Source organism: Vigna umbellata, chromosome 3 (assembly GCF_029865625.1).
Source record: "Vigna umbellata cultivar VRB3 chromosome 3, Vumbellata_1.0, whole genome shotgun sequence".
Classification (NCBI taxonomy): Eukaryota; Viridiplantae; Streptophyta; class Magnoliopsida; order Fabales; family Fabaceae; genus Vigna; species Vigna umbellata.
The window spans coordinates 21,116,020-21,134,025 of record NC_142167.1 but is presented as its reverse complement, the minus strand read 5'-3'; the positions used below and the strand labels follow the sequence as shown (position 1 = coordinate 21,134,025).

At 31.1% G+C, this 18,006-nt stretch overlaps 3 protein-coding genes across 4 annotated transcripts; 1 reads left to right on the top strand and 2 right to left on the bottom strand.

Moving 5' to 3' along the window:
* Positions 1 to 706: 706 nt before the first annotated feature.
* Positions 707 to 6,071, bottom strand: LOC124837743 (serine carboxypeptidase-like 34). Its single transcript, XM_047313205.2, has 10 exons — positions 5,716 to 6,071; positions 2,849 to 2,959; positions 2,621 to 2,716; positions 2,447 to 2,539; positions 2,289 to 2,377; positions 1,908 to 2,186; positions 1,600 to 1,736; positions 1,322 to 1,414; positions 1,113 to 1,218; positions 707 to 1,021 (listed from the first exon to the last, which is right to left on the bottom strand). Exons 1-10 carry the CDS (start codon positions 6,014 to 6,016, stop codon positions 872 to 874), a joined length of 1,455 nt encoding a protein of 484 aa, XP_047169161.1. The 5' UTR covers positions 6,017 to 6,071; the 3' UTR covers positions 707 to 871.
* Positions 6,072 to 8,861: 2,790 nt separating this feature from the next.
* On the top strand, positions 8,862 to 12,681 carry LOC124837744 (zinc knuckle (CCHC-type) family protein). The gene is made up of 5 exons (XM_047313206.2): positions 8,862 to 9,248; positions 9,516 to 9,638; positions 10,825 to 10,924; positions 11,466 to 11,590; positions 12,007 to 12,681. Exons 1-5 carry the CDS (start codon positions 8,949 to 8,951, stop codon positions 12,217 to 12,219), a joined length of 861 nt encoding a protein of 286 aa, XP_047169162.1. The 5' UTR covers positions 8,862 to 8,948; the 3' UTR covers positions 12,220 to 12,681.
* A 506-nt stretch (positions 12,682 to 13,187) lies between these two features.
* On the bottom strand, positions 13,188 to 17,717 carry WDR55 (transducin family protein / WD-40 repeat family protein). Of its 2 annotated transcripts, none has more exons than XM_047313164.2 (16): positions 17,562 to 17,717; positions 17,170 to 17,271; positions 17,026 to 17,058; positions 16,795 to 16,859; positions 16,611 to 16,698; positions 16,431 to 16,503; positions 15,800 to 15,906; positions 15,670 to 15,712; positions 15,516 to 15,572; positions 15,177 to 15,253; positions 14,977 to 15,025; positions 14,839 to 14,885; positions 14,654 to 14,727; positions 14,318 to 14,373; positions 13,591 to 13,711; positions 13,188 to 13,489 (listed from the first exon to the last, which is right to left on the bottom strand). In XM_047313164.2, the coding sequence occupies exons 2-16, from the start codon at positions 17,262 to 17,264 to the stop codon at positions 13,419 to 13,421; spliced, it is 1,056 nt and encodes a 351-aa protein (XP_047169120.1). In that variant the 5' UTR covers positions 17,265 to 17,271; positions 17,562 to 17,717; the 3' UTR covers positions 13,188 to 13,418. The 2 variants fall into 2 exon arrangements, with proteins under 2 accessions (XP_047169120.1, XP_047169119.1); XM_047313163.2 differs by lacking the exon at positions 17,562 to 17,717 and adding an exon at positions 17,385 to 17,539.
* Positions 17,718 to 18,006: the final 289 nt, after the last annotated feature.

Here is an 18,006-nt window from a genome sequence, read left to right as displayed (position 1 = left end):
ATTTGTTTACTTAATATATGTTTATTTATTTTTTAAATTAGTTTATCTTGTACTTGTGTCTTCTTGTATTTTTTTTTACAATAATAACTAGTATCAGCGTATAAAGAAACATTTAATAATGTACCTTAAAAAGGAAGAGATTGATATTGTTGTTTAGTTATCAGGTTCTTCTTCCCATTTATTAGAATCTTTTGAAAAACTTTAAGTTTCTTTATTTTACCATAATTTCTTGAAGTTATATATTTCAAGTGAGCATAATTATATTTTAAAATAATTATAATAACATTTACATTGATTATGGATTATCGATTTTATTATTAATTACGTAATGTGTTATTTTAATAATTTTATTATATTAAAATAGAACGTCATAAAATTAATTTGTTTACCATAAATGGAAAATTATACATGATGAATAATTGTAGTGTTGTAAAAAACAAATTAACCTGGAAATATAATAATCTTCTCTCATGTTTTTAAAACTGTTTGTTAATATTGGACATAAAATTTATATTCATATAACAACTTTTACTTATAATAGTCAAAACACAGTGGTATGTATAGTTATTTTTTTATGATTTTAAAAAACAATAAAACGATTATTATTATTATTATCATTATTATAAAATTAAATATAATATTATTGTAAATAATTTCTCTCTCCCTCTCATATATCTTCACGACCAAAAGCAAAACAAAAAGGAAATGCACAATAAAAATACAGTAACAGTTATGATATTGCAGCAACACAACAAGAGTAATATTTAAGAAAACTAACTTGAAAGTGGGCTTCTTAAACATTCAGAATCAAGACATGTTCATTCTTATAACGCCAAAGAAACTTGAAAACGTTAAATGAATAGAAAAGTGATTAAATTGGTCGAGATGGTAATTTCTTATTATCTATGAAGTGTTGAAGTAGCTGCAGAGCTTGCTTGGGAGTGAAAGTTGGAACTTGATGGCCAGCACCTCTTATGGTAACAAAAGTAAGTCCATCGTACACGATGCTCCATCCTCCCACCTGTCACACCCCACAACAATTTCTTCATTCATAACTTAACAACTAAAATAAGATTAATTACACACTAATTACACACTAATTACTTCTTTACCTGACGGCTAGTATACCATGGACTCCAATCCTCCACAATGCCAAGTCCCAATTTTCTCAGTGTGTATCTTGTTGCTGTTACTGGAATTCTTCCATCAGTGTCTCCACTGTTGAAGAAACCAATCAAAATAAATATTAAACTTAACTTATTCTTATAAAATCGGTTGATTTGCATGCAAAAGTATATGTTTTTGCAGTAATGTTATGTACCTGTAAACCCAGATGCGAAGACCACCAGCAACGAGCTTTTTGAGGACAGGAAGAATGGTCTGTGGTGAGTCATTCCAGAATGTGATGTTATCACTAAGGACAAACACGAGATAGGCAACATCAATACATATATAGTTCATTTGATCATGATTTATCTACCATGTAACAATAAATATAGCACAAAATAAGGTTGAGTTTCATGATGTTTTTCACTGTATAAAACTGAACTTAACCTATCACATGAATAAATGTCTTAATCTGAAAGGGTGGATGAAAACCTGCAGTGAGTCCATGGATAGGGAATTTTTGTGACATTGGCATGCAGTGCCTTTTGGACTTCTGGTCTGTTCAAGTAAACTTCAGTGTAATCGGATGCACAGGGATCATATCCAGCTCGTTTTCTTTGCCACCTATTCTGTTCAGATATTTTCTGTAAGATCTACAAAATCGACCTTCTCTATTTACACACACTAAAGCTTACTTTTTTTTGTGTCCAAGATTAATTCTTAAAGTAAATTTTAAAACATCGATATGTAGTGAATGGAGGAATTTTACTTTAGAGATAAAAAGTTGGTGGAAAGCTCACAATTCTGGAAGAAGTTTGAGAGGCTTCGTTTGTGGAGGTGCTGCTGAGGTTGCTGAAACACCTGGGAGTGTACAAGCTATACATGTCAATAATCTTATACACATCGAAGTACTTATTCAGTTCCGTGTTGCATTCGTCTGTCTGGTTCTGAATTGGATGATTGAAATCGCATATGGCTGTGATGTTGTGGTATAGTGCATCCGATATCACTGCATGATCCCATGCATAATCTATCATACCCTTTTGATCTGTTTCGTCGTCCAATAATGCATTTCCAATCTGCACAAACATTACCACTCTCTCAAATTAATACGTTAATATAAATATAAAACATCTAATGTAAAATGCAATATAATGTAATGTAATGAGAGAATTTTATACCAGAAAACCTTTGAAGTTAATGTAGTCTTTTTCAGCATGGTTGAGATTGTTATCGAAGATAAGCTCAGAAAGTTGTGGAACATAGTGCCCTGAAAAGTCAAATTTTAGTATGAAACGAATAAAGGTCTGTGTTTTAGAACATATATATAGATATATACCTGCATAGCTTTCACCGGCAATGTAGAACTTGTGTGATCTGAATTGTGGGAACCTCCTAAACCACTTGATGATAAAGATGTGTGAATCTTTAGCTGGTGTTGAAAACACAGTAGCATTAATAAAATCAAAAGAACAAAAGACTAAAAATACATGTTATGTGACAGCAATATTACCAGTAATGCTGTCACCAAGCTCAATTATGTCACTGCTGGTGTTGGTGTAGGAGAATCCCACTCCAACAGGGCTTTCCAAAAACAGAAGATTCACAGCTGCAGAAATCATATCGGTTAACAATGTTCATAACTTTTTCTAGGATGTTTTTTAACAATATAGATACTTATGTTGATGTTTATGGTGCAAAACATCAACTTCTGAGTTAACAAGAATGTAAATTATCCAACCATTGTTCCATGAATAAGGGTTCAACTTTAGCTTTGGCTGGCTACTGTCCTGGGGAAAGAAGGGTCCTAATTCCTCTGCTTCTCCATAACCGATTGAGGAACAACCTGGGCCTGAAAATATTCCTTGTATTAATTCTATATAGAAACGTGAATTTGTGTCACAATAATAAGTTAGATAATAATACATTAATATATATTTTTTACAATATTTTAATATATTAAATTTATCAGTTTTTTATTAGATTTAGAACACTTCAGTACAATAATAAATAAATAATAAGTTAATAAAAAAATTGATATGTCACAATATTTTTTAATATCATTTGTTTTGTTTATTTTGTTGGTGAAGAAAAAAATAAGTGTCTCAAATAAAGAAAAGGAAATTCTATTATATTTCCAATTCTTTTATGCTTTTTTTTTGTAATTAATCAGTATATACATCAATAAATCAGATACATGACGAATGTATATATTAATAAAAACAAATAAAAGATGTAACGTATAACCTACTTCGAAAGTGACGGCTATAGATGGTGATATATATATATATATATATAAAATAAGGTACAAAACGTAATAATGAGTTGAAAAATAAAAATCAAATTTAATCTAATTGGAAAAGTTCGTAATGCTACATTCCAACTTCCATGTAATTATCATTGTAAACAGAAAAGTAAGTTATATTTATCTAAAAGAAAAAATTGTAATGATTTGGGATTCCAAGATTGAATGAACGAATCCATTGATTCCAACGTGGAGTTGTTCAAAGAGCTTAACTTTCATAAAACAAAATCATTGAAAGGCTTAACAACCTTCACGAAGATGGGGAAGTGACAACCACACTTTTTTATTCATTTAATAATGAATATCAATATAACGTGTATAAGTCCAAAATGAATTTAATTACATATTATTATAATTCTAAATTAATTTTTTGGTTTTATTGAATAATTTAAATATATGATACAAGGTTATTTATCTGGGCCAAATACTTTTTAATAAAATTATTGAAATTAAATTTGGATACATATGATAAAAAGGAGTAAATTGAAAGCGATTAGTAGCCAACAAATAAGTCTAGGAATAAAGACAAAAAAAGTGATGCTTTGATGAGAATTACGTCAAATTGCATCTTTAAAAGATATAAATGAGAAAGTATTAATGATGTTATTATTAATCTTTAAACATATTTTTAACAACTCCAGAAAAAAAAGGATATATCGATCAAATTAAATTGATTTTTTTTATTTATGTGCTTACATATGAAATGTTTAAACTTTATTAAACCTTATTCCAAAAATAATGATGAACTGTTTAAAATATGGGATGTTAACCATGTTATTATACATCTAAATAATTTCAGAGGATACTATATACTGAAATTACATATACCAAGAATATTTAAATTGATAAAATACAATTTTTTTTTATAAAAATGAAAGTAAAATGTATTAACTTTACTATTATCATCATAGCATATTCAAAGCTAGTATAGACAATTTCGAAACAGTTAACGAACAAGAAGAATATCTTCAAACTTCAAAGTTAGAACTTTTTTTACATATGCACATGCTTGCTAATGTTTTATCATTTTTTTTATGCTGGTGTTAGTAATCTAAAGTTTTCTTGCCTTTATGTTCCTATCAACACAAGAAAAAGTGGGGTTCTCACTTGGGTTCAAAGCAATATTCATTACTTCAATTCAATTTCATTATGGCAGTTTCAGCTGCAAGTTGAAGCCACTGACTGAAGACTTTATAGTCAACTTTCCAATAACAGCATGCTTCCTCCATTCAATTATATACTTTTCATACAACTGAATAATTTAGCAGCTACACCTTTCAATCTCAGTTAAGCAAATGAACTTGGAAAAGGATCACACAACCTATGACTCAAATCTGTTATTGTCAGACTTCGCAAGAAACATCTCATTAATTACTGATAACAAAATATGAAGGATGTCGCAAAGTTGGTTTTCTCTTCTATAAGAATAATGGCTGTGTAAAATTAACATGAACATGACTGGGTAAAGATTAAAAGAGATCATACGAGAAAACAATCTTATCAAATTTGGCATAACATGTTGTACACGACTCTGAGAACGATAGCTCTGATATTAAGAAGTGAACTTTAAATCTAATTTAACTCTACAAAATCGGTATGTAAAGTAAGATTTGTATTTATTTGTATATTATAAATTGGTTTTATCTCGTGAGATTTCAAACAATATTATATTCAATGTTTTGTTTTCCAACCATGATGTTTTGCATTTAATCTGATTAGTTATATGTTATTACTTTAGGATTCAGACAATGAATAATGCTGCATAACTTGCGCCAAGGAATGACCTGGAGTCGTATATTGGCATGCAACATTTTGTTCTAAAGCATTACTTTTACATCCTTAGAATGTGATGAGGGTGCACGTGTTTCAGCTATACAGAAGAGTTTTGTTGAAGCTTCTCGAATTTAGGTCGTAGAAACTAAGGAAAGGCCCCATGTTTGCTTCCGAATTTGTTTTTAGCAGTTTTCTTTTCTTTTCTTTTCTTCCTTTTCTTTCCCTAAAGAAGACTTTGTCTTTAACCAGATTTATATACACACACTCCCAAGTATCGTAATTGACACGGAATTCTTATGTGACAACATACGAATAACAACATTTTTTCTTGTCACAATCATTCACATGATCAATTGGTAAGACTCAGAATTCAGCTGGTAATTACCATTACCAGTAATACTAATACGTGATATTCTGATGTTACGATAAGAACAAAATTCTGGTTAAACTATTCACGTGAAGCAATTATGTGTTGATGAAGCTAGCCATGAGATAATAATAACAGTGAAAATGAGTTTGTGATTAAGTACCTCCATTGAGCCATAATAGAACTGGTTTTTCTTCTGGTTTGTGAGTGGCTTCAAAGAACCAATAAAACAGTGCTCTTCCATGAGTTTCATTGACAGTGATATAACCTGCGTATTGCTTGAATTTCACCGGTGGTTGCCCTGGTAATCCGTAAACTCTATCGGCTTCTTGTTCTGCCAGTGTTTCCCGGCTAACGTAATTATCATTATCGGTTACTGAAAGCTTTGACACAGATAAAGCTTCTTTGGTGAAAGAGAAAAGGAGGAGAAGAAGAATATTGGAAATAAGTGACGACAAAGCCATGACTGATAATATGTGTTCCTCAATTTCTGTGGACTCACTTCCTCAAAAGTTGGCGATGTGGGCTTTGGTTTAAATAAGGAATTGTAGGCACTGTTGCTTTATCTCTAATACAAAAAATTTTCTTATAATACCCCAAAACCACACGTTGGAATTTACTTTTCTTTTTGTTTCGTTCCATTAAAAATTAAAAGCAACTATTTGAAATAAATAAGCTTTTTATATACCCAAAATTATTCTGTAGTAAAATTGGTACCTGTAGAAATTTTTTAGTGATTTTTCACCGTTAACAATTGATAAATATATTAATTTGATTCTGATAATTAACAACAGTCTTGTTATGAATTACGAATTGATATAGGTATACTAAGATATGATAATCAAAATTAAAAGGTTTATAATTCAAAAGTAATAAAGTAACGGTTATTATTAAATATAATACATACATAATTTTAAACAGACATAAATAAAATAAAATAAATAATTATTATTTTAATAATTTTTATTTTTAATTTAAAATAAAAAATTAAAAAATTCATAAATTATTCAAATATCTTTAACTTTAAAATTTATAATCCATAATATATAAAAATATTTTTGTCAATTAAAATTTGATAGATTTTAAAAGGTTACATAAATATATATATATATATATATATATATATATATATTTATTTATTTATTTGTATATCTTTATATTAATGTTTGAAGACATTAATTAATTAATTAATTAAGAAAAACATAGACAAAATTAGAAAATTTTGACTAACATGAATGAAAATAATTTAAAATATTGGTTTGAACTGGTATCAAAAAAATGAAAATTTAAATTTAATCTAAATTAATTCTTAATGTAGAAGTGAGTATAAATTGTTTAATGTTTATTCACACTATTTTTCTATGTTTGGTACATTATTTTAATTTTTTTCTTCTCAAAGACGATTTTTATTTATATTTTCAATATTAGCACACTTGATTTAGTAAAGTTCTAAACCAAATTCATATTAAAAGTGGTAAATAATTAAGTTTAAGAACAATAGTACTAATAAATAACTATAATACATTTATCATAACTTTCAAAAGAAAAATAAAATATAACATACATTAATTTAATTTATTGTCTTTATCAAACATTAAATTTGTAATTAGTTTTTTTTTTTAAGTGGTGAAGGTATTATCTTCAAATCGTTTAAGAATATCCACCAAAGTAAACAATCAAACAAGTAGACATGATGTGTTTTTTGTCAACACTACTTTTACTAGTTTCGATGTGTCTTCGTAGGATAATTTAAGAGTGAAAATGCTATGGACATTATTAAGAATATTTATGTTCAAATTAAAGTGTTTTTAGTTAATCTAATTATGTTTTTATGAGCTAAGATTAGACATATTCTGTTCTCTTAAAGACAAGTTTTGTTTTTACTGGATTTTTCAAAGGTTTGAAGATTGAGTGGAAGTGGAAGTTTTGCATTGAAGGGACGTTATTTTTCGAAAGATAATGATACTTTGACAACATTTTAATAATGTCTACGTGTCATTCTGTAATTGGTCTATATTGGTGTTTATGATGATTATTATTGATTGTGAAATAATTTTAGACCAATCACAGAATGACACGTAGATAATGTTAAAATATTGTCAAAAAAATGTTGTCAAAGTATCATTGTCCTTTTCCGAATGGTCAATTGCTTTGGGTTCAAATGTTTGAAATTTTTGTCAACAAACATATCATCCACACACTTTCTTTATAATCACGTCTACAATTTTTACATTAAATATGATTTGAATTTAATCATAATTTATATACGGTTAAAAAAATATATAAATAAGTATAAATTTTATCCTATAAATTTATAAAATAAAATTAATTTAAAATATATATACAAGTTTAAATTATAATTTATAAATATGAGATTGAAAAAAATTAAAATTTATTTTTTAATTAATTTATGTATATATATATATAGTTAATTTTTTTCGTTTAATAATTATTCATAACTCATAATTGTGTGGACAGCTTGTTCGGCTACATAGTATTATGCGATTGGCTGCAACCAAAAAAGCTAGTGAATAGAGTTACAGGGACACTACAATGTGAATATTCAACTCCAATTTTCTGCCGGCAATTAGAAAAAGTTACATTTTATTGATCGGCACAAAACGGCGAGGTGAACGAGAAAGATGGAAATAATTAATTATTTATTTATATAAAAATAAATATTTGTTTCAATTAAATTTTAAGTTAGAATAAATTTAATTATTTTTAATTGAATATCTGTTAAAAATATTTAATTTAATTTATTTTTGTTTAAATACTTGGTTATTCCATTTTGTGGTCAATAAATAATGTTACTATTAATTCGTGCTTTCTTTCTCAAATCTTATCTAAGTTGGTTGTCAAACCACTTTTTAAAAAATAATGACTGATTTGATAAATGATTAATTTGAGAAAGTTGAAGAGAAAAAAAAAGTTGATAGAAATAACAATATAATCCGTTGAAAGAAAAAAAAATCAAATTGTGAAATACTTAAAATAAAAATTAAAAATATTTTTTAAGTTGTTAATAAAATAAAGAATCCTAGTAAAATTTTAGTTAAAACACTAAATGTGTGATATAACTAAAACTTCATTACATACTTATAAGTAATTTATCATAAATTTATATTTCAATGCGGTATACAAAAATCATAGGAGTGCAATTTGAAATTCAAGAGGTGAGGAAAGAAATTGCCATACACAAGATGAATTATGTAATGTTGGGGGCCCAAAAGCCCAGTTTGACCAAACTGGATTAGTTTGATACTCTTGCTGTGAATTTTGCTTTTCCCGCCATTTCCCGCGAAAACAGCGCGAAAAGCCCAATTTAATTTCCACAGATAACAGTAGAAAGATGGTGTGCTGTGGAAGGAGAGTGATCAGTGAGAAGTGAGAAAAATGGAGGGAAAAGGAACAGCAACCGCCACAGGCTGTTACAAGTGCGGCAGACCAGGTCACTGGTCACGAGACTGTCCTTTCTCTGCTCCCAATTCCAATCCAAACCCTAACGCCTCCACCAATCCCACTCCTGATCCTTCTTCCTCTTCTTTCAAGCCCAGATCCGCCGCCGAAAAGCCCAAGAAACTTCCCCGAACAAGGCCCAAACTAACACCGGAGATGCTTCTCTCCGACGACGGTCTCGGTTACGTCCTTCGCTATTTCCCTCGCCAGTTCAAATACCGTGGTCGCGGCCATGAGGTGAATTCCTTATTCAATTAATCTCAGTCACTTTCTTTTTTTCTCTTGATTCAACACGCCCACTGTGAAATTTGAGCAAGCTTATGTGTTTGAGGTTCTTTTTTTTTTTTTAATTTTTCTAAAATTTGTTTCTCTCTACGTTACGAATGGTCATTGGGGGCTTAGTTGTCGCAACTGGCTCGGTTTGCTTTTTTGGTGGGTTTGTTTCACGTGTAGTTTTGGACCACTCCTTTGAATTGTTTTATGATGCGTGTGCTTTTTGATTAGGTTCGTGACTTGGGTAATCTGCTTCAGTTGTACACTGAATGGCACTCTCGCTTGCTTCCTTATTACTCTTTCAATGAGTTTATTCATAAAGTGGAGAAAGTTGCCGCTACCAGGCGTGTCAAGGTACTGTTTCTGCTCACTACATCTCTTCAAACTGTGTATCATCGTGTATTTGTTTAGTTGAAGATTTTGGCATGCAATATGCGTCGATACAAAGAAAGATAAAAGAGTGCTAGATAGGTCATATCATACCGTTAAGTGTCTGTCACACTAGTTTAAGAATTGTACTATTGCTGTACGTCTTGTTACCAATTTGTAAAATTGATTTAATCAACTTGTCTGTTAAGTTATTCCTAATTGTCATGTTGGTATGGCATAGTTAATTTCACACGCACTGGGTTCTTGTCGGACGATACTTTGATGTAGTTCTTTTGGTATTGTTCTTCAATTAAAATTAGATTCTCATCTTTGTAACCTCTACAATAAGGGTTTAGCAAACATCTTTGTAACCCGTACAATAAAGGTTTAACAAAGTGAAACATTAATTTTAAACGTTGGAAAATAATAAAATTACTCAATGAACGACGTCAAAAATTGTTCATTGTTTGTTGAGAAGTCTACTGTGTTTTTTATGATATATTTATGGAATTGAAAGAATCTTGGGTTGTGGTAAAGTTTTATAACTACGATGATACTTTCAGATTGGCAATGGATTTGGTAACATGTGGACAAAATTTTGTTCTATGTTAAGCACAATGCTATTGGAAACTTTATTGTAATCTAGAAGATTCAGTGAGATCTGTGTATTAACAAGAATTCTATAGTGATCCAAGAGCCTAATGTTAAAAGAATTGTTGTTATAACCTATAATGATTGAAGTGGAGTATCCATGACCCATGGTAACCAAAATGCATATCAAATGGAACAATCATCATTGGTACTTGCTTTGGTGTAGTTATTTGTTGCCGAATATGCACATATTCGTTTGTTTTTCTTGCAAAGAGGATGAAACTTCTTTAATACGAACACAGCATCTATGTTTCCAGAACAGATTGCCGTAAAAGATTTTCATTGAATGCCTGTTTTTGAAATCAATTGATGCATACATGATATAAAGGATTTCTCCATTTCATCTGGTCTCTTTTATATGAAGTCTGTACGTGTTTGTATTTGTTGAGAGGACGTGTCTCTTGCATGTACATGTACTTGCATTGCTTGAGTGATGCATGCATACCTACAGTTTTTCAATCTACACAAAAAAGGATTTTTAGTGAGTATCGGTTAACTTTTTCTCCTGTTTTATAATCAGACTTGCCTTTTAGAATTGAGAGAAAGAGTTGCAAATGGTGGAGATCCAACAAAACTGCGCGAACCTCCAGTTGTGGATGACATTTCAATTGATGAACAGGGTATTTATTTCACCTTATTTTTTCTATCAAGGTCTCTAGACAGATTAGTCTTGTTGGTTTTAAGCCTTAACTTCTGCTCTAATGGACGTGTGAATATAAATTAATTACACAGAACAACACCTAATAGGACATACAATATTTTTGCATGTTATTTTCAGCTAGGATCAATTATCAATTCAAATAGTTGACGATGTTTGAAGTATGGTTAAAGAGTACCGCTTACAGACTTAACCAGCTCCATATTTAGTTGTTCAGAAATAGTTTTTTACTGAGAAATCCTTTCTTTTTAAGCTTCTTTCGGCAAGCATGTGTATCTCTAAATGTTAAATTGCATAAATTGACAATATGATCCTTGTAGAAAATCGACCAATTCTTGGTATGATCTTTAATTTTGAAAAACTTCTCCATAACTCATTGCAATCAGGGAAGCTGTCAGATTCACTATAATTCACTGGAACATTGTTGTGATAGTTTACTCAAATTAATTAGTTAGGTTGTATTTATTTACAAGCTCATGCATTTTTCTAAATTTTTCCTTTAGGATTTGCTGGATCTGCTGAAGATGGGGGTGCAACTCATCAAGAGACAGATGTGTTTGCAGATTCTGTGAATGTTACTGACGTTCAGGAAGAAATGCTTAATGATATATATGATAGGGCTACCGAAGTAAGTTAATTTACTTTAAACAAAATTAGTTCTTTGTCATGTAATCTGTTTTAATGTATCTGTGAAAATCAATTTGGAATATTTTGTTTGGTGAAAGAAACCCTATCAATGGTATTTATCTAAATCAATCAGGGATACGAAATTATTTCTTAAGGATACCGATTATGACAAATTTGTGAGAAGATTGTGAGTGATCTAATTTATCGGGAAAAAGCTAATTGGATTTCAGTTATCCTTGTCCAGTGGTATGCAGGAGTAAAAACCTAAAACAAATCAGAGTTTAGTTTATATTCTTTTTATATTTCTCTCTTGTCGGTTCGTATTTATCTTTTCAATCAAACAAAATTATCAAAGTTGTAAACGACGAGCTTATGTCAAAGCCTTCACAACAGAATCACCTTCCTCTTTTATTACAGCAACCTTCTCAGTCAACGGACAATGTGATTGGCACCAGCATGGCTTCAGAAAGTAACTCGACCGAAAGGACAGCAGAGAAAGTCCAAAATAATGGAACAGCCCAGTCAGGCAAAGCCGAGATAACAGAAGAGCAGAGAGCTCGTATGGAAGCAAATAGGTTAAAGGCACTTCAAAGGCGTGCTGCTCGAGCGGCCTCATCACAGGCCCCCTAACTTTGATCTCAGTTGTAAATGAAAACATTATTTGTTGTTATTTCGCATCCGGTTCAGTTGGCCTTAAGTCCCCCCATTAAATAGTTTATTGTTTTTGGTTTGGTGACTGTTTATGAGCTGCTGCTTAAAGGCTTGTGATCACGATTTTCCATAACAGTAAGTGGATTCCTGTCGATATAGCTTAATGTTTCAGTTCTAAGCGGCGAACTTGTTTTATTTGTATATGTTTAGGCCACTTTATACTGGTAGTGTCAATCACTTCGAAGACAAGCAGAGTTGCCTTTCATGTACACTGTAGAAATATGTGAAGTAGAGACTTGGAACCGTGTAGACAGTAGCTATCAACATGCCATAACATTATTTGAGTGAGAGTGATAAATAATTACTGAACATGAATTATTTGAAGTTGTTAGGTAAGTATTTTTTGTTTGGTAAGTATCAAAATATTGTCATTTTAAACTATTACATGATCTTATCATAGTTGTATTTAGTTTTCGCATATTAATAAATACTATTAATATTTTATTTCAATTAACAAAATTCGACAATAAGGTTTATAAAGTATAGATGTTTGATCATTTCAATGACAATGATAAGTTTATTTCTATTAACATATACCAATATACATATAATTTTTTTTTCTGGAAAGGAGCATTATTCTTGAGGTGGGAAAAGTAAGGTTTTAATTATATATAATAAAGCTATAATATGTGCCGAAATGTGTGATCAAGAGGTTTTTATTATTGTTATCGGGGAAAAGACCTACCACAAGTCGTATTAATTCGTTCAGCAACAAGACGCAACTATGATTTTCGCCAAATTCTTTACAAAGTCAATTGCTTTTTTTTTCCTTTGATTCTTTATTACTTCATTTAATTAAAAATTCTTCACTTTAAGAAGTTTATTTAACAATTAGATTTAATAACACATATTTGCTTTAATCTTTGAACTTAAGGCGATAGCATTAATAACTCAAAAAACCAACACAGGAAGTAAATTATTTCCTGAATTGAAATTTATAACTTTTCTTTCAATGCTTAAGTTTAAATTTCCTGAAACCACAACACAGTCTAAGCTACTGATTGGATAACAGGCCCAATATTGCGGATGTCCATTTCCTGCTTTTGCAAGACTTGTGGTAGTTCATCTTCTTGTGGGTCTTCACATTAATTTAGAACAAAGTTGCTTTCAGACCTCTCCTATAAATCGGCAAAGAAGTTGTTGCCACCACCTGGGGCTTGCCCATTATTTGCATTCTTTCTCTTGTTCCCTGCAACAAAGTTGTCCACACAAATTGAAGCATATCATATATATAGCTTTCCAAAAATCATACTCCATAACATTGACATCCATCGTAAATCATCTCTTTACCTCTACTGAGCTTTGAAGGATCATTATCTAGTTCCATTTCCTCATCGTCACTATCAATCGGTCCAGTTTCATTTGTTTGTGTGTTTTTTGTATCTTGGAGTATACTATCCAAATCCCATAGCTGCACAAAAGGACAACGTGGATGTTCAGACGACAAATTTGTTCGTCTAATAAGCTATACAATTATAGTAAAGCACAGATACACATATACCAAACGGTTCACATTTTTAATAGGTACCCATCCACCATTATTATTAACAAAGATACCTCAGATTGGCAAGCCATATTTTAAGCCAAATAGTTGCAAACCGAACATTTTCAGCTGACCATCTGATGAATTTAACTTCTGATACAAATAATAAAACTACGGTATACTACCATCATTGTAAGCCCTCCAACTAGGGCAACTCTCTTACTTAAGGCATACCATCAATTGTCCCCTTTTCAATTACCATCCCAATTAAACCACACTGCTATAACTATTGCTAAAATCTACCATTCAACAAAAGCACTGTGGTGGAATGATTTTACGATTTTACTCAAAAAGCGTAAACACTTGCGACGCCCCTTTATATTTTAGGCAATTTTTTTCGTAAAAATGTAATGAAGCCCGAGTAAAATGACAAAGGGCGGGTTTATGACAATCACGATAATGACTGTCTAATGTAAATGTGAAAGAAGAGGACAGAATTCCAGTAAATTTTAAGGAATCGGAACAGAGAAGTACCTTTAACATTTGATCATGTGCGATGCTTCCAAGGAACTTCCTATCATGAGAGAATGCTACAAGACCAGAAAAACTATAGGTGAAGCTTACAAGAAGCCAGGACTAAGAAAAAGATACGAAAACATACAAAATCGATGCTAATGCTCAAGCACGTAATAATGAGGCTGAAAACACAGTTCATAGATGAAGTCCCAAAATCACGTCACAATAAAAATTACCGAATCCATGCTAAGGACAGAAAAACTACTGATGGAAGTGGCGCTTAAAACATTAATGTTCACATGCAAGCTGAACCAATCACATTAAATGAAAAGAGTGGAAGAGATTGTATGTTACCGAGACACTCAACAGGATACTCTGAGTGTTCAGCTATTGGCTGGATGACCCTGTTGGGTAATATACCGACCAAACTGGAAAAAAAAAAATAACATTCATATAAATGAAAGAGAACACAACAAATAAAATATTGAAGTACAATTCATAGAAGAGGTACAATGCTCTCCAACACAAAAAAGACTCACTTGATAATCCCATTCTCTGATCCAGTAATAATTCTATCTTCATCAAGCTAAGAATATCAAACAAAGCTCATTAAAAGACCTAAAAATGGTAAAATAATCTACTGAAACTGAAATAATGGTGTTATGTTGTTGATTCACCTTCAACATTGCATCAATAGAGTTTGAAGAGAGATCAGTAAATCGATCACTGGAATTGAAACCAATTAGTTAGAACATTAGTTGAAGACGTATAATAAGATATACAAGCTAAGGAAAACATCCAATTAATGTCCCTCAGCCTCTCCTCCAGAAACACAACATTTTCATCATTTAATTCTGACACATTCCACATCATATACCTACAATCCTTGAAGCATCCCCATGAATACAACAGAATGATTCCAGTTTGAGATCCGCACACAACTTTCCTACCATTCTGGTCACCCCAGCCAAAAAATGTAAACATCAGTCATGTGATCATTTTAGAGGTACACAGTACACCTTTCATCGGAAAGGAAGACATAGAATAAGAGCATGTTGGATATGTATTTTCATTAAAAAAAATAATTTCTTCACATATTTAGCCAAATTATAAAAGTGAAGATAGAAATAAGAAAAATGCTTTTCCAGAAATATTTAAAAAGTTCCTATAAAAGCATAAGAATTCACTGCAAATTCATGGACTTTGACTTTAATACCTTCATTAAAACAACAGACAGCAACTCATCTTCAGAAAATTCGGATCGAGTTTGTACCTTTCAATAAATCATGAATGGGTGGTTAAAATTCATGAAATAAGTAGAGAGAACATATGCTTTAAGAGGAACCAGAAAATACAGATATTCAACTTACTGTATTTCTTCGAAGATTGCAAACAGACAGAGTCCCGTCTCCGCTAAAAAAACAGGAAATTTATGGAAAATAAGAATTTACACTATATCCATTGATATTTTAGGGCAGGTGAGCTACATGAATTTACTACCTTGTTGTCAACAGTTTCATTGCATCAGAAGCAAAAGTCATGTCTGAAATGTAATCTTCATGGGCATCAAAAGAATTGCAGCAAGAGCGTTCTCTGGTATCCCAAACCTACAACAAAGAAGAGCAGATGAAACACGTTGAGAAAGCACCAACAGTCTGACCTTCCCACAACTCTACAAGATCAAAATTGCAACTATCTTCAGAAAAGTACAGGGTGATTTTAAGCAGAATAGCACTGAAAATAACATAAAGTTAAAAATATACATGTATAAAATAAAATAATCAATGATACAATATTCAAATAATGAATGCTATTGGGGGGTGGCTGCAGAAAGAAAGGGATTGTAGTCAAACGGATTTGCTAGTAGTGATCATTGACCTGGTATTTTCTGTGCTTGCTATGAGCATAGGGCTTTCAAAATTAGTCGAGCACACCTAATTAAGGTTTATCAATTTAAGAGCTCGGCAAAGATTGTTAAATTTTAAAACAAGAGATCAATCCATTGCTGCCATCCACTATCTTAGAAATGGCTGAATATCTATGTAAAATATTATTAATGCATACCACAAAATAATCTGGAATTCAAATAAAATACAAATTCTGAGAATTTGAAATAAGAACAAAAATGTACCTTTATACAACCCTCATCGTCTCCTGAGGCAACAGTTGACTCGGTCAAGTTTATCAATCTATTTACTGCAGCCCTATATCACAACAAAAGCCAAATAAAAATTCTAAAGCAATGAGGATGCTAGTGATTCTCCCGTTACCCAAATCACAACAAATCAGTAACTGCAGTAAATCTACTCACTCGTGAGCATTATCAATACGGGTAATTGTAGATCCGGTCTCCACATCCGTAGCCAGTATAGAGCAATCTGGAGAACCCGTCAACAGCACTAAAAGAGAAACATGACCATAAACATTTTAAACTCAAACGCATGCAAGTAAGATCATCAGAAGTTATACACAATATCGAAAATAATGTGCATTACCACGTCCACCATTGATGAATCGAGAAGCCCTGCAAGACTCTGTGTGCGCATGAACTTCCAATTGCCTGAAAGAATAATTAGTAAAATAATTAATAATTGCAACAGAGGACTACATATTACCAACAACTATCTCCTAACAGCAAACGGCACACAGAAAACAAATAAAGTCAACATGTATGCGAGTTTACAAGTATCAAACAAGTATAAAAACAAAAGGTTCACAGTCTATACCTCACAGGGACACTATCAGGGCTATAACGGTATCTGCAGCACACATATTCAATGTAATAATTATCATAAATGCCAAAAAGGTATAAATAATTAAAAAAGCTGTATTAGCTATGAAAGCTGCAGCTCTAATCCAAAGCAACGTACAGATGAAGGTCCCCGTTAATTAGACCCGTGGCGACAAGGTTATCTGACGGATGAAAATCAACGTCAAATGCAAGTTTCCCCAAATTTATCTCCATCCTTCACCTGTTTAGCAATGCAAAGTAGAATAGGAAAAAAGATCAAGCAGGCTGGGAAGATAGGATCTCAGAAACTTGAGATCGTCTAAAGAAAATACAAAACAAAAAATTCAGCTTTACCTCTTGCAAGAATATTCACACACAAAAATAAAATGAATTTCGTAATCGGTGAAATTGGTTTTAGTGATAGAAGAATTTGTTAAAAGGATGGACGATAGTAGAGGTTGGGGCAATGCATATGAAAACTGGAAAGTAAACAACAATGGAAAAGAGTATTTAGAGCTGTGAAGAACATACCTTAAAGAGCGCAGAGACACTGGTGAAGTGGCGGAAGAAAAACAAAACGAAGTATCAATCTTCAAGAGGAATTTTAGGGTTTAGGGATAATTAGCTGGGACAGGTTTTTAGATAAATATTATAATAATTTAGAAAATAATTTGATTATATTATATTGCTATAATTAAGTTTCAATATTTTTAAAAAGTTTATTACTTTTTATTTAAATTTTTAATAAAGAGTGTGCTCATTGATTGGTTTGATTTTTTATACTTTTTAATGAAATATCTGTTGTTTGATTGTATTGTCAAGTGTATTGAAATAACTATTCTTTTGCATTATATGTTTTTAGATGAAAAATAAATAAAAAAATTAAACTTTAGGTTCCTCTGAATTTAAGTATTTATAATTGAATTATTATTATAAATTCTTCATTAAAAAGTATTAAATTTTTGGATATTCTATG

What these genes read in the sequence shown, in the direction of transcription:
- LOC124837743 (XM_047313205.2), bottom strand. Translation starts at nt 6,016, where the DNA reads ATGGCTTTGTCGTCACTTATTTCCAATATTCTTCTTCTCCTCCTTTTC. An exon ending in TCTATTATGGCTCAATGGAG is followed by an intron (nt 2,960 to 5,715) that starts GTACTTAATCAC and finishes GAATATTTTCAG; the next exon opens with GCCCAGGTTGTTCCTCAATC. An exon ending in TATCCATGGACTCACTGCAG is followed by an intron (nt 1,415 to 1,599) that starts GTTTTCATCCAC and finishes GTTTGTCCTTAG; the next exon opens with TGATAACATCACATTCTGGA.
- LOC124837744 (XM_047313206.2), top strand. Translation starts at nt 8,949, where the DNA reads ATGGAGGGAAAAGGAACAGCAACCGCCACAGGCTGTTACAAGTGCGGC. An exon ending in CATTTCAATTGATGAACAGG is followed by an intron (nt 10,925 to 11,465) that starts GTATTTATTTCA and finishes TTTTTCCTTTAG; the next exon opens with GATTTGCTGGATCTGCTGAA. An exon ending in TATATGATAGGGCTACCGAA is followed by an intron (nt 11,591 to 12,006) that starts GTAAGTTAATTT and finishes CTTTTATTACAG; the next exon opens with CAACCTTCTCAGTCAACGGA.
- WDR55 (XM_047313164.2), bottom strand. Translation starts at nt 17,264, where the DNA reads ATGGAGATAAATTTGGGGAAACTTGCATTTGACGTTGATTTTCATCCG. An exon ending in ATTCATCAATGGTGGACGTG is followed by an intron (nt 16,699 to 16,794) that starts GTAATGCACATT and finishes TTTCTCTTTTAG; the next exon opens with TGCTGTTGACGGGTTCTCCA. An exon ending in TGTCTGTTGTTTTAATGAAG is followed by an intron (nt 15,254 to 15,515) that starts GTATTAAAGTCA and finishes TGGGGTGACCAG; the next exon opens with AATGGTAGGAAAGTTGTGTG.